The sequence below is a fragment of the Gilbertella persicaria genome (assembly GCF_025201335.1).
Source record: "Gilbertella persicaria strain CBS 190.32 chromosome Unknown B0P05scaffold_98, whole genome shotgun sequence".
NCBI classification, from domain to species: Eukaryota; Fungi; Mucoromycota; class Mucoromycetes; order Mucorales; family Choanephoraceae; genus Gilbertella; species Gilbertella persicaria.
In genome coordinates this window covers 1-14,334 of record NW_026252059.1, presented here as the reverse complement: position 1 = coordinate 14,334, position 14,334 = coordinate 1, and the positions used below count along the sequence as shown (strand labels likewise).

Genomic DNA, 14,334 nt, shown 5'->3' with positions numbered 1-14,334 from the left:
TGCAGTATTATCAACTCGAGCTTACCATATTTGGAATTTTTTTGCACAAAATAGGGAGAACCGTGTGCATACTATGACTGCTTTTCAGTAATCCTGAACTTATAAAAAGGGATGATTTTCATTTTTCCATTTTTTTCTTCTGTTTTATCCTCTGGCCTACGGGTCTTCTGGCCTACGGGTCTTTTTTTTGATAAATGTAAACATTTTGCTACCCTTACCATATAAAAAAAAAATTAAAATTGGCCAAAGCTTGAATCGTTAAAAACCAAACTCTATTTAACCACTATTTTTTAAGGAATTAGTTGTCGGCGATGGTGTATGCTCAAAAAAAATGTACTTCGAGTTTTGTTGGGATGAGAAACCCCCCCTCATTAATTCTTTTCTTATTTTTAATTGTAATGAGATTTTTTAAAATAAAGAATAACCCAACTACTTGGTTTGTAAATAATTGATTTTTGCAGCAGTATTTGCGTCGACTCCAACAATTTCATAATAGAATATATACGCGAAACGCAAAATCAGTAGCGCTGTTGTAGAAATGTTTGTTTAAATAAAGGCTTGTGCAACAAAACCTTTTTCAAACAAAGTGTATTTCTCCTTCTCTTTTTCAATAAAGCTTCTAGATCTTGCTTATTCTTTAATTATGATCTTTTGTCCCTGATATAATGCTCTGAAGCGTGTCCGGAATGCTCAATTCAGTTTGGACTAACATCTTGAGCTGGGTAGCACTCGAAGCTCCTGGCGCAATGCGCCTTCTTTCACTACTTACATCTAGGATATACATTTTTAAGAAATACTTATGGGCAGTTGACTGTCAAACAATCTGAGTCAACTCGATTTAGATTCGAATCATCAAACCCACCCACTCAATGAATAAACGGCCTGAAAGTGCATTACTTGTTTATGTAAAAGAGACGTCAGACAAATACATTCTTCAAGCGTAAAAAAGACAAGAATTCATACAGATCTTCTCCGTTTTCTTGAGCATACAGAAGTAGCATAAAATCTGCCTATACACACATAAATGCACTAAATACCTACAAACTATGTTTTCTAACATCCATGGTACATTTGGAATTGATTTCGACCAAAAAACGACTTGTGGAAAATGGCCAAATATACCTTTTAACCAATTCTACCTCAAATACAAAGCTTTAAGATTGGAAATTATTCAAGGCCTATTACTCATGATCAGACACCATTTAATAGCAAGAAATAGCAAGAATAGCAAGAAATAGCATGGATGAGTAGTATAGTAAAAAAAAAATTTGTATAAAAATTTGCATCTTAGATTTTTAAAATTAATTTGCTCCTTACCGTAATGGATTTATAGAAAACAGAAAACAAAAAAAAAAAAAAAAAAAAAAAAAAAAAAAAAAAAAAAAAAAAGTTAGTCTTTTGACCCTTTTTTTGACAATATATGCAAAATTATGCAAAATTTATTAATTTTTTTGACAACATTTTTAACAACATTTTCTTTTTTTTTAGTTCTTTTAAAATCAAAGACACTACAGCATAAGTGATGGAAGAGTTATGCATTCAGAAATGGAGAAAAATGCAACCGGTTACGCTGCAGTGAGAGTGTATCTCTTTGCCTAAAAATGTTTGTTTTCTAGAAATGTTTTCTGTTGGCACAAATAGCATAGTTGCACATTGGTTTTGATTTTTTCAAACTTATAATTAAAGTTGTTAATTATTGATATTATAGAAAAGGTCCTTTGAGCACATGGTTCAATGTGGCCTTTGACTGCTCGAACTTGATCAATTCATAAGAATGACTATACCAAGCTAAAAATACCTTGAGAGAACAAGGGAAAAAAAGGGATAGAGAGGAGAGCGTCAATCTAATGGTATTTTGGATGCTTGTTGGAACCTGAGAAGAAATAGAAACATTGCTTGGATGTTGGAAGAGTAGATTATTTGTGATAGATGTTACATAGAGATGATTTTGGATAAAAGCGAATACATAATGCTCATGTGCTACTCCAATAAAGTACAGAGCGAGCAGTCTGAGTTTTTATGAGGAACAATCTGCAAATCTCTGAAAGACAAAGAGCTTGGTCAAGGACACTTTTGCATTCTCTAAAGCCACCTTGGCAGTGTTTAAGGACGATACTTTACCTTGGAGAAGTTCTTTGATGCACGCTTTGAGCGTTTTTCTTCTGGAACTAGTAGTCAGACTAGTTAGGTAGTAATTGACTGGATCAGTTAAGTTCCTTTCTTACGAATTGGGACTACTTGTGCTACTCGTCAACAGTGAGGTGTGTATGGCCAACACCAATATAGATCAAAATATGGAAAATCAGGAATCACTAAAATCTGTGATATATATACAGAAACTAAAGCTAGAGCCATGAGGAAAAATCACGATAAGAGCCGTAGATGTCAGGAACTTCTCATGAATGTAATGGATCTACAAAAAAAAAAAAAAAAAAAAAAAAAAAGTATTCTAAAGTCTGCCAACATTTATGCCGACATGCAAGTATGCCATTTGTGTACTCAAAAAAATTTTTTTGAAAAATAATAAAAACCACTATTGTAAATTAAATCAAGATGTTTTCTGCAATGACAAAAAATAAAAAAGAAGAAATTTTCCAATTTTCTGCTTAAATTTTAAAAAAAGCTTCTTCTTCAATTTTTCTGTTCTAAAATAAAAACGAATCTACCGGATGATAATCTTACTGTTTTAGTTTAAAGAAGAGATTACTGGTTGGTAGACTCGGTTTTTATTTCAAAACAGAGAAATCCAAAAACAAGCTTTTTTTTTTAATTCAACGGAAGAACTAGAAATTCTCTACTTTTTATATTTTTTGTCATTGCAGAAAATATTCTTGATTTATTTTACAAGAATAGTTTTATTTAAAATGGCAGTTTTTATTATTTTTCAAAAAAATTTTTTGAGTACACAATTGGCATACTTGTAATTTCGGTATACCTGTTGATATTTTTATTATTTTTGAAAATTTTTTTCTTTTTCTTTTTTTGTAAGCGTATCACACGGATCATGAAGGCCTGAGATCTACGAGTATTTTCATACTTTTTTTATTGCTCTAGCTACCTCTTTTTGTAGATCTATCGCTACAGCGTAAGGGACGAAGAAAATGTAATGCTTACTCTGTGGTGTATGATCGCTTATGGCCGCTATTATGGTTGTTATGGTTGCTATGGTCGTAGCAATCATTCTCTGTAAGAGTGAACTTGTTCAAGAAACTGATGATCAAAAGAGTTAAGAAAGAGTTCAGATTACTGGTGTTGTCATTTGGGAGGTGAAGACGTTACAGATGGCTGACAGTTGCTTTCCAAATAAGTTTCTAACTGCTACTTGCTTGACTAGAATTTGCTAAAATTTATTAAGGGAAGGGTGTAGTTGACTCTCGAGCCCGATTTCATAGAAAAAGGAAGAACTAACAGCTTTGAGAAGCAGTGTCGCCCGTTGGCTGAGTAAGCCTTAGATGCTGAGCCATACCTTTCTTATTCTATTTTTCTGGTCCAAGCATAAATTTTAGTGTTCAAAGCCTCTTCCAAAGATTGCAATAACTCTACAAAAAGTACTAGAGCAATAAAAAAAGTATGAAAATACTCGTAATCTCAGGCCTTCATGATCCGTGTATAACGCTTACAAAAAAAAAAAAAAAAAAAGTATTCTAAATCTGCCAACATTTATGCCGACATGCAAGTATGCCATTTGTGTACTCAAAAAATTTTTTTTGAAAAATAATAAAAACCACTATTGTAAATTAAATCAAGAGTGTTTTCTGCAATGACAAAAAAAAAAAGAAGGAAATTTTCCAATTTTTCTGCTTAAAATTTTAAAAAAAGCTTCTTCTTCAATTTTTCTGTTCTAAAATAAAAACGAATCTACCGGATGATAATCTTACTGTTTTAGTTTAAAGAAGAGATTACTGGTTGGTAGACTCGGTTTTTATTTCAAAACAGAGAAATCCAAAAACAAGCTTTTTTTTTTAATTCAAGCGGAAGAACTAGAAATTCTCTACTTTTTATATTTTTTGTCATTGCAGAAAATATTCTTGATTTATTTTACAAGAATAGTTTTATTTAAAATGGCAGTTTTATTATTTCTCAAAAAATATTTTTGAGTACACAATTGGCATACTTGTAATTTCGGTATACCTGTTGATATTTTATTATTTTTGAAAATGTTTTTTTCTTTTTCTTTTTTTGTAAGCGTATCACACGGATCATGAAGGCCTGAGATCTACGAGTATTTTCATACTTTTTTTATGCTCTAGCTACCTCTTTTGTAGAGTTATTGCAATCTTTGGAAGAGGCTTTGAACACTAAAATTTATGCTTGGACCAGAAAAATAGAATAAGAAAGGTATGTCTCAGCATCTAAGCTTAATCAACCAACGGGCTACACTGCTCTCAAAGCTGTTAGTTCTTCCTTTTCTATGAAATCGGCTCGAGAGTCAACTACACCCTTCCCTTGAATAAATTTTAAATCTAGTCAAGCAAGTAGCAGTTAGAAACCTTATTTGGAAAGCAACTGTCAGCCATCTGTAACGTCTTCACCTCCCAAATGACAACACCAGTAATCTGAACTCTTTCTTAACTGCTTTTGATCATCAGTTTCTTGAACAAGTTCACTCTTACAGCAGAATGATTGCTACGACCATAGCAACCATAACAACCATAATAGCGGCCATAGCGATCATACACCACAGAGTAAGCAATTACATTTTTCTTCCGTCCCTTACGCTGTAGCGATAGATCTACAAAGAGGTAGCTAGAGCAATAAAAAAAAGTATGAAAATACTCGTAGATCTCAGGCCTTCATGATCCGTGTGATACGCTTACAAAAAAAGAAAAAGAAAAAAAACATTTTCAAAAAATAAAAATATCAACAGGTATACCGAAATTACAAGTATGCCAATTGTGTACTCAAAAAATATTTTTTGAGAAATAATAAAAACTGCCATTTTAAATAAAACTATTCTTGTAAAATAAATCAAAATATTTTCTGCAATGACAAAAATATAAAAAGTAGAGAATTTCTAGTTCTTCCGCTTGAATTAAAAAAAAAAGCTTGTTTTTGGATTTCTGTTTTGAAATAAAAACCGAGTCTACCAACCAGTAATCTCTTCTTTAAACTAAAACAGTAAGATTATCATCCGGTAGATTCGTTTTTTATTTTAGAACAGAAAAATTGAAGAGAAGCTTTTTTTTAATTTTAAGCAGAAAATTGGAAAATTTCCTTCTTTTTATTTTTTGTCATTGCAGAAAACACTCTTGATTTAATTTACAATAGTGGTTTTATTATTTTTTCAAAAAAATTTTTTTGAGTACACAAATGGCATACTTGCATGTCGGCATAAATGTTGGCAGACTTTAGAATACTTTTTTTTTTTTTTTTTTTTTTTTTTTTTTGTAGATCCATTACATTCATGAGAAGTTCCTGACATCTACGGCTCTTATCGTGATTTTTCCTCATGGCTCTAGCTTTAGTTTCTGTATATATATCACAGATTTTAGTGATCTCCTGATTTTCCATATTTTTGATCTATATTGGTGTTGGCCATACACACTCACTGTTGACGAGTAGCACAAGTAGTCCCAATTCGTAAGAAAGGGAACTTAACTGATCCAGTCAATTACTACCTAACTAGTCTGACTACTAGTTCCAGAAGAAAAAACGCTCAAAGCGTGCATCAAAGAACTTCTCCAAGGTAAAGTATCGTCCTTAAACACTGCTCAAGGTGGCTTTAGAGAATGCAAAAGTGTCCTTGACCAAGCTCTTTGTCTTTCAGAGATTTGCAGATTGCTTCCTCATAAAAACACTCAAGACTGCTCGCTCTGTACTTTATTGGAGTAGCACATGAGCATTTATGTATTCGCTTTTATCCAAAATCATCTCTATGTAACATGCTATCACAAATAATCTACTCCTTCCAACATCCAAGCAAATGTTTCTATTTCTTCTCAGGTTCCAAACAAGCATCCAAAAATACCATTAGATTGACGCTCTCCTCTCTATCCCTTTTTTTCCCTTGTTCTCTCAAGGTATTTTTAGCTTGGTATAGTCATTCTTATGAATTGATCAAGTTCGAGCAGTCAAAGGCCACATTGAACCATGTGCTCAAAAGGACCTTTTCTATAATATCAATAAATTAACAAACTTTAATTATAAGTTTGAAAAAATCAAAACCAATGTGCAACTATGCTATTTGTGCCAACAGAAAAACATTTCTAGAAAACAAACATTTTTAGGCAAAAGAGATACACTCTCACTGCAGCGTAACCGGTTGCATTTTTCTCCATTTCTGAATGCATAACTCTTCCATCACTTATGCTGTAGTGTCTTTGATTTTAAAAGAACTAAAAAAAAAGAAAAATGTTGTTAAAATGTTGTCAAAAAAATTAATAAATTTTGCATAAATTTTGCATATATTGTCAAAAAAAGGGTCAAAAGACTAACTTTTTTTTTTTTTTTTTTTTTTTTTTTTTTTTTTTTTTTTTTTGGTTTTTCTGTTTTCTATAAATCCATTACGGTAAGGAGCAAATTAATTTTAAAAATCTAAGATGCAAATTTTTATACAAATTTTTTTTTTACTATACTACTCATCCATGCTATTTCTTGCTATTTCTTGCTATTTCTTGCTATTAAATGGTGTCTGATCATGAGTAATAGGCCTTGAATAATTTCCAATCTTAAAGCTTTGTATTTGAGGTAGAATTGGTTAAAAGGTATATTTGGCCATTTTCCACAAGTCGTTTTTTTGGTCGAAATCAATTCCAAATGTACCATGGATGTTAGAAAACATAGTTTGTAGGTATTTAGTGCATTTATGTGTGTATAGGCAGATTTTATGCTACTTCTGTATGCTCAAGAAAACGGAGAAGATCTGTATGAATTCTTGTCTTTTTTACGCTTGAAGAATGTATTTGTCTGACGTCTCTTTTACATAAACAAGTAATGCACTTTCAGGCCGTTTATTCGAATAGAATACCTTATTAAAACACATCTAACACCACTAGATCAAAGAAAGAGGATATTTGCATATGAAAAGGGTCAAAGGGACGAAAATACATTTCATCTTTATGATATATACTATATGAAAGATGGCCTTTAGCATATGTATGAAATATGTTGTCCCGAACAAGTAGAATCTATGTACGTATTTTACACAAATCTTTGTGATAGGCGTGCTTGTCTGGTGAGCTCAAAGCCGTGTTTTCTCCTGTTCAACATAATACTTGAGCTTGATTGAAAACTTTCTTTTCCATTTTTTGATATTGTTATGTGTGAAATAAACTTCCAAAACTCTTCTAATGCAAAGTATTTCTGCAACAACCTTTCTTTTTGTAGTACGCTGAACTTTATTCTTCTGCCAAGAATCTCTTTCCGAACAATGATGATGACTTTCATGTGCTACAATCGAGATAGTTTCGGGCCGATCCTTGACCCAATAGCATTTCCTGCCGGGAAGATAGCAATGGATAGGAAAACAGAAAACATAAAAAGAATATATGTTCTGTAATCTAATAAAATGTATCGCAGTATGTGTCTTATTAGAGTAAGACATTAAAGACGTCATTTAAGCACCCTTGATAAGATACGTTCCACCGGTTAAACCATGGTCTCATTTTGTCCTGAAGTCAAAAAATATTCCTTGTCCGCAAACGATGATGATGATATCAAGAATATAAATGGCCACGCTCTTGCCTTTTGTTTCTCTCACCTTTTTTCCCTCTTTTTTTCTTTGTTTATTTCGTTGCGATGGCGAGGCTTACATGCTTATTTGTTTTGGCATTGGTGACTCTTACATCTGTCAATGCAGCTAAAAATGTGACTCGAATTGAAGACTGTCCAGCCTTGACACCTCGTAATGGACCAAGAGATGTGCACGACCTTCGTCCCGATGATATTAAGGTAGTAGGTGCATTAGGCGATAGGTAAAAAAAAAACCTTGTATTGGCATATCAACTTATACTGACACACGAGTTTAGTATTACTGCTGGTTTTGGTATTATGGGTTATAACATCACTCTTCCTTCTCCAATTGCACTCTTGGATTCATTTACTGAATACCGTGGTCTTAGTTATAGTGGCGGTGGTCAAGAAGGTGCTTTTACAGTACCAAATTACATTAAGCATTATCAGCCATCCTTGACAGGTTACTCCAATGGCAATCATACCCTTCACAGCTGTAGTGGTAAGCCGTCTCTTTTTTTTCCCTACAATATCATTCTAACATTGTATAGCCAACAATTGTTCTGTTTCTTGTGAGTTGGGATGACAACATGCTAGAATGACATCAATATTCATTTTTTCCTTTTATAGACACGGCCCAAGATGACCAACTCAATGCTGCTTTAAGTGGTGCTATTGCAAAGAACTTGGACCGCCAATTAGACTATATGATTCAAGGTAAGTGATAAACACTTCTTACACACAGATGTATAACATGTCAATAGAAATGAAAGTCATTACAGAGTTGGATTTTGACAATGATTGGAAAATGATCAATATTCAAATTGGTAGTAATGATATGTGCAATTCGTGTGAACAAAACGAAGTAAATTATACTACGCCCGAGAGCTATGGCAACTATGTGAATGCTGCCATTGATAGAATTCAACAAAATATTCCCAAAGTATTGGTGAACTTGATTGGCACTTTTAATGTCTCTCAGATTTTTCCTTTAACAGCCAATCAGACGTATTGTTCACCTATGACCACGAATGTTAGAGTCAACTATAACTTAGGTGAATGTAATTGTGCTGGTGTCCCTGGAGGACTCGAGAAAATGGATCAACTTTCAGCAGGTAAAGAAAGAAGAAAAAAAAGAATATAGCTCTCTCACACGATATGGTAGATTATAATAAAAGACTCTACGATATTTACGAAAAGCATCAACAAAACAAGTCTGCTGATTTTGCTGTGGTCTATCAACAAGCCAACCTTAACATCACCAGTTTTCCTATTGATTTCTTTAGGCAAGTTTCCATTATTATAGTATTTTTTTTCTCATTCTCTTGTAGTAATCTTGATTGTTTCCATCCAGGACTCAAAGGACACCGTTGGGTATCTAAAATAGTCTGGAATCAACTCTTTTCTAATCAAGCCATGAAACCCCGAATCTTTAATTTCAATGAAAGTCAAACTATCTATTGTCCAATTGATTCAGATAGAATTGTTACAAATTAACTTTACTTTCGTGAATCAATCAATTCATGCGCAATGTACCTTCAAAGCCATGTGACGTAGCTTTCTAATAATAAAATTTCTTGGCTTTGAAATCGTTTTGATACTTGCTTTAATTGGAAGGCTACACACATGCGTGTAACCGTACCTATATCTATTTAAAACTAGATAAAAAAAATTGGCTTTCTATTTTTTTTTTTTTCTTTTTCAACATGTCTTTCTTAGATGAAATTGCAACATCGCCTACTAAAATCCATTGGAACAATAAAAACGAAGTAGAGAATACTGCTATTCATACTGGAACACCAGCGGTGGCAGACAATAAACGTAAACATTTTAAAACTGATTCTAAAATGGCTCAAGAACCTTTAGATATATCACCACCAGTATCACCTGCTTCTTGTATTTTAGATGAAAAACGGTCTTTTACTACACCTTATCTCCCTACACCTATTGCTACACCCGAGTCACAACATCTCTGTCTTGTTCATGAAGATAAACTGGAACAGATTATCTTGAAACGACACTCTACTCTATCATCCCAACATACCATTGAAGAAACAGAACCAACACACACTGTCACATTGGGTCGACATCATACGACAGGCCATGCTCTCAAGACAGCAAGACAACGTATGGCTGATAAAGAGCGTTTGAGTCTGATGCGACGTTCAGAAGAATTCCAAAAAGAATTAACAGCACGCCAAAAGACATTTAAGCGACTTTCTCGTCTGATGGATACGGAAGACGATGATCGTGTCTTGATCGGAACCCGTATTTCCGAAGGGCATCAAAACTATGTACTCATGTATAACATGTTGACTGGTATTCGTATTGCAGTCAGTCGTGTGACAGCCAAGATGGATCGTCCCCTTACGGATGAAGATTATGTGGCTGCTCACAAATTGGCTTTTGATGTGATTGGTGATGAATTGACACCCGGTGCTAAATATGATTTCAAATTTAAAGATTATGCTCCTTGGGTATTTCGTAGCCTAAGAGAGAAGTTTGGCGTGGATCCAGCCGATTATTTGGTAAGACGCTTTGATGTATGTATCTATTCTTAACACACAAGTAGATTTCTTTGACAAGTAAATACATTTTGTCTGAATTAGGTTCACCTGGTAAAAGTGGCAGTTTCTTTTACTATTCAAAAGACTATCGTTTTATTATCAAAACAATTCATTACACAGAACATAAATTTATGAGAAGAATCCTTAAAGAATATCATCAGGTAAAAACAAATAAAGCAAAGCAAAGCAAAACAAAAAAAAAAAAAAAAAAAAACTGATGATTGTGAAATAGCATATCAGTGAGAATCCAAGTACACTTTTATGTCGCTATTATGGTCTACACCGTATTAAATTACCTCATGGACGTAAAATCCATTTTGTCGTCATGAGCAATGTTTTTCCTCCTAACAAGGATATTCACGAAACCTATGATTTAAAGGTAGAAGTCTCTCTTTAGATAAACATTCACTGACAAAACAACAGGGTTCTACTTTTGGTCGATTTTTACCAGAACAAGATATTCGCAAGAACCCATATGCAGTTATGAAAGATCAAAACTGGGTTAAACGAGAACGTAAACTCAAGTTAGGACCTCAAAAACGACGTATGTTTGTAGGACAGCTTGTGCGTGATGTGACTGTAAGTAGATATGTTGATTAGGCAGAATTTGACATGATTATTAGCTTTTAGCCCAACTGAATATCATGGACTATAGTTTACTGATTGGTGTCCATGATATGCTGCGCGGAAATAAAGACAATGTACGTGACACAACACTCCAGTCATTCCAACCCAATACAAGGTCTGTTCAAAGACGAATTACAATGATGAAAAAACGTACAAGTAAAGCACAGGTGGTGCGTGAAGCCATTGCAGAAGCCAATCCCAATAAACTGGACGTATCTAAATTACCACAAGATGCTCAAGAGTAAGCCTTATTATTATTATTGTTATTTTATTCACGTTGATATTGATACGTATTACTTTAGACGTCGTAACTGTGTATTTTATGCTGAAGAAGGTGGTCTTCAAGCAACAGACGAACTAGATCGTCCTTTACCTGTCCTTTATTCGCTTGGTATCATTGATATCTTGACACCTTATGATATCAAAAAGAAATCTGAACATGTTTATAAATCATTCACTCAAGACAAACATGCTATTTCTGCAGTTAAACCATCAGAATATGGTCAGCGATTCTTAGAATTCATGGCCAGTGCTGTATTAGAATACAATCAAGATATTCCTCATGAATATAAACTCAAAAGTAGAGTTAAACACTTCTTTAGACATTAAAACTATACCCCACTCCCCCCCTTTTTTCAAATAAAATATATTTTATATGTATATATATGTAGTTTTTTATTTTTATCTGATCTGTGAATGTGTATGACTTATTTAGGAGGGCTAAAAAGAAGAATGAGTGAAATGTTACTCTGTGTATAAAGACTTACTTGTAGACAATCTTTCTAGACTTGATAGGAGCCCACTTGAATCTCTTGAGGTAGATAGACAAGGCAGTCAAACCAACCAAGATGACAGTAGCCTTCATACCCATCTTCTTACGTTCATCATGTTCAGGCTCAGCAGACCAAGCAAGGAAGGTACAGACATCCTTAGCCATTTGAGAAGTAGTGGCAGGTGTACCATCTTCGTATTCAACAAGACCATCGTAAAGGACACGGCCATGGCAATAGCACACCAGGGAAGTAAGGGTTGTAGTTTAAGCCTTCACGGACTTCAACACCTCCTGGGGGTCAACATAACCTGTCAAAAGAGCAAAGACATAGTCCTAATCCATCATCATCAGTTTTTCCGTCTCTCTCTCTCTCTTTTTTTTTTTCTCTTCAACTTACTTCACCACCGTGACGAGCCTTGGTGATCAAAGAGAGATCTGGGGCAAAGCACCAGCATTACCAGCACGAGCAGCTTCTTCATTAGCATAGGGCTTGGGCATATAATCAGCAGGCTACATGTATCCATAAGTCTATTGCCCCTTGCATGTCTACACACACAATCTTACCTTGCCGGGTCTCATAAACATATCACCATTGTCATCGGGCCATCTTGATATTCGAATTCTTCAGCCATTGCCTTGACTTCATCCTCACTATGAGAGACACCAATCAAGTTTCTCCAAGCAATACGGTCAAGTGAGTGACAAGCAGAACAGACTTCTCTGTAGACTTGGTAACCACGACGAATACTATGGAATAGGATAAGTCATCTTTGTTTGTGTTCATTAACATATTTACGAGGCATGATCAAAAGTATCGAGAGGACCACTGTGAGGCCAGGGGTAAGAAGGAGGGTGAAGACCTTCATCAGCCATGTTGGCAGACACATCAGCATACATGTAAGCAGCAGCAGTGGTACCAACAATAGCAGAAGTCACAAGGCCGAATTGCATAGGTTTCTGTTACAAATGAAGGTTAGATCGACAGGTTGCAAAAGTTGCCTTATTCTTTTTTTTATATCAATGTTACTACTTGACTGATGGTAGGCTTGGTAGAGGCGAATCGAGCCTATATCCCATGTAAGTTGAAAAATATATTTAGTGACAAGTGGCGTACCTGAGGTTGAGCAACTGAACGAACTGATCGCTTTGCTGCGTTGACGGCAATCCGAGAAAACATTGAATAAGAGAGTAGGGGGGTTTATTTCACAGCCAAAAGGGATTAGAAAAAAAAAAAAGAGAGAAAAAAAATTGACCTGGTTGCTACCCCCTCTCCTTGTCTCCGCTCAACGTACCAAGCAAAAATAAGCAACAGAAAAAGGTGACGTAGCAAAAAAAAAGTCTGCTGAGTTTTATTTGGGTAGGATTTATGCAACTTTTTATGAATTCAACCGTCTTCCTGGTCCCCAACGATGACCACTCATAAATCCTGTTGTTTGGCCTCTTGATGCATCATTGCCACTGAATCCAGCACGAAAACCACCACTTCGAATACCTCGAGCTGATGGAAATAATCGTTTTAAAAAGTTGGGTGTTTGAAGATAACGTCTTCCTCCTTGGTTTGGATAGATGTGTGTCAAATAATGATAAACATGAGAAGATACAAGACCAGCAATAGATGCTCTAGGAAGGACACCACCTGACATTAAGAAATCAGAGGCAATCATAACCCAAGGAAGATACATAGCTTTGAATTGGACACCAAACATAAATGACACCATCTGTTCCTGATGATGTTGTGCCCAAAGATAGGCAACCGACAACAACAGACCATCACTCAGGACATAGATACCAAATATACTTGCTGCAGCCAGCTGCAATCCTGTAGTGAAGAGATGGAAGAACATGTAGTCGGCTGGCTGACCTGAAAAGACTTCATTCTCCAACTGTAATGAATTACGATACAAGAAATACGTATTGAAAGCAAAACCAATACTAAACTTGTTGAAAAAGAAACATGTCACTAGTCTCCATAGCTTTTTTTTTTTTCAAGATAGCATCAGTGATGAATGTTGGGTTTCGTTAATAACTTTACCTGTAATTTGTGTTTGACATTAGGCCAGTACAAGATGAGAGTAGAAGGCTGAATCAGACCTAAACCAGAGATGGTGGTGGTGGCTATGGTGAGTGTAAACAGAGCCTTCGTAATAGGTGGGATAGAATTGTACCAGTCTACAATCTCATTACGTTGAGGTAATTGTTGTGGTGGCATCAATAGTGAAAGAAGAAATAAAAATAAATCAATCATCATGCGACACGCGCTTCTTTTTATATTGTGACTTTTGTTTTTCTTGTCCCTCTCTTTCTTCTTTGTTTCTTTCATGAACTCACAAGATATAAGGGGCACGCCTCATAGACAACAACGAAGATCAAGTACAACACCTCATCGTACACCCGCGTTTATTCATATTTCAAATCATTCCAGACCTCAATTCAAGCCTCCTAAAGCACTTGATTTTAGCTCGCTTACTCGACATGCAAGCAGCTTTATGACACACGATCCCGAGAAGGAACCCATCAAGGCAAGTAGACCTAACATCTCAATCTAAACTTATTCTACTGTATAGGCTTACTTGAGAATTCGCCCTCAATCAACACACTATGATACAAAATCACCTTATCTTGATATTGTGGATGATGTACAAGTGTCCATGACCCCACCTGAAGTAAGTACTTGTATCTTGCATCATCAACTCATTA

The 14,334-nt window shown here is 34.9% G+C and overlaps 4 protein-coding genes across 4 annotated transcripts; 2 read left to right on the top strand and 2 right to left on the bottom strand.

Moving 5' to 3' along the window:
- The first annotated feature begins 7,708 nt into the window (after positions 1-7,708).
- Positions 7,709-9,310, top strand: B0P05DRAFT_567136 (uncharacterized protein). Its single transcript, XM_051581124.1, has 7 exons — positions 7,709-7,913; positions 7,968-8,173; positions 8,223-8,243; positions 8,302-8,388; positions 8,436-8,786; positions 8,837-8,957; positions 9,003-9,310. The coding sequence occupies exons 1-7, from the start codon at positions 7,738-7,740 to the stop codon at positions 9,166-9,168; spliced, it is 1,128 nt and encodes a 375-aa protein (XP_051428941.1). The 5' UTR covers positions 7,709-7,737; the 3' UTR covers positions 9,169-9,310.
- A 517-nt stretch (positions 9,311-9,827) lies between these two features.
- On the top strand, positions 9,828-11,474 carry B0P05DRAFT_582455 (uncharacterized protein; the record flags this gene model as incomplete). The annotated part of the gene is made up of 6 exons (XM_051582180.1): positions 9,828-10,199; positions 10,244-10,399; positions 10,471-10,617; positions 10,662-10,817; positions 10,862-11,106; positions 11,168-11,474. The coding sequence occupies 6 exons, from the start codon at positions 9,828-9,830 to the stop codon at positions 11,472-11,474; spliced, it is 1,383 nt and encodes a 460-aa protein (XP_051428940.1).
- Positions 11,475-11,514: 40 nt separating this feature from the next.
- On the bottom strand, positions 11,515-12,944 carry B0P05DRAFT_567120 (cytochrome c-like domain-containing protein). Its single transcript, XM_051581123.1, has 7 exons — positions 12,668-12,944; positions 12,434-12,594; positions 12,228-12,384; positions 12,087-12,147; positions 11,881-11,928; positions 11,633-11,828; positions 11,515-11,585 (listed from the first exon to the last, which is right to left on the bottom strand). The coding sequence occupies exons 2-7, from the start codon at positions 12,586-12,588 to the stop codon at positions 11,573-11,575; spliced, it is 630 nt and encodes a 209-aa protein (XP_051428939.1). The 5' UTR covers positions 12,589-12,594; positions 12,668-12,944; the 3' UTR covers positions 11,515-11,572.
- B0P05DRAFT_567117 (Der1-like family-domain-containing protein) lies at positions 12,825-13,874 on the bottom strand. Its single transcript, XM_051581122.1, has 2 exons — positions 13,670-13,874; positions 12,825-13,610 (listed from the first exon to the last, which is right to left on the bottom strand). The coding sequence occupies exons 1-2, from the start codon at positions 13,844-13,846 to the stop codon at positions 13,014-13,016; spliced, it is 774 nt and encodes a 257-aa protein (XP_051428938.1). The 5' UTR covers positions 13,847-13,874; the 3' UTR covers positions 12,825-13,013.
- Between the last annotated feature and the right edge of the window lie 460 nt (positions 13,875-14,334).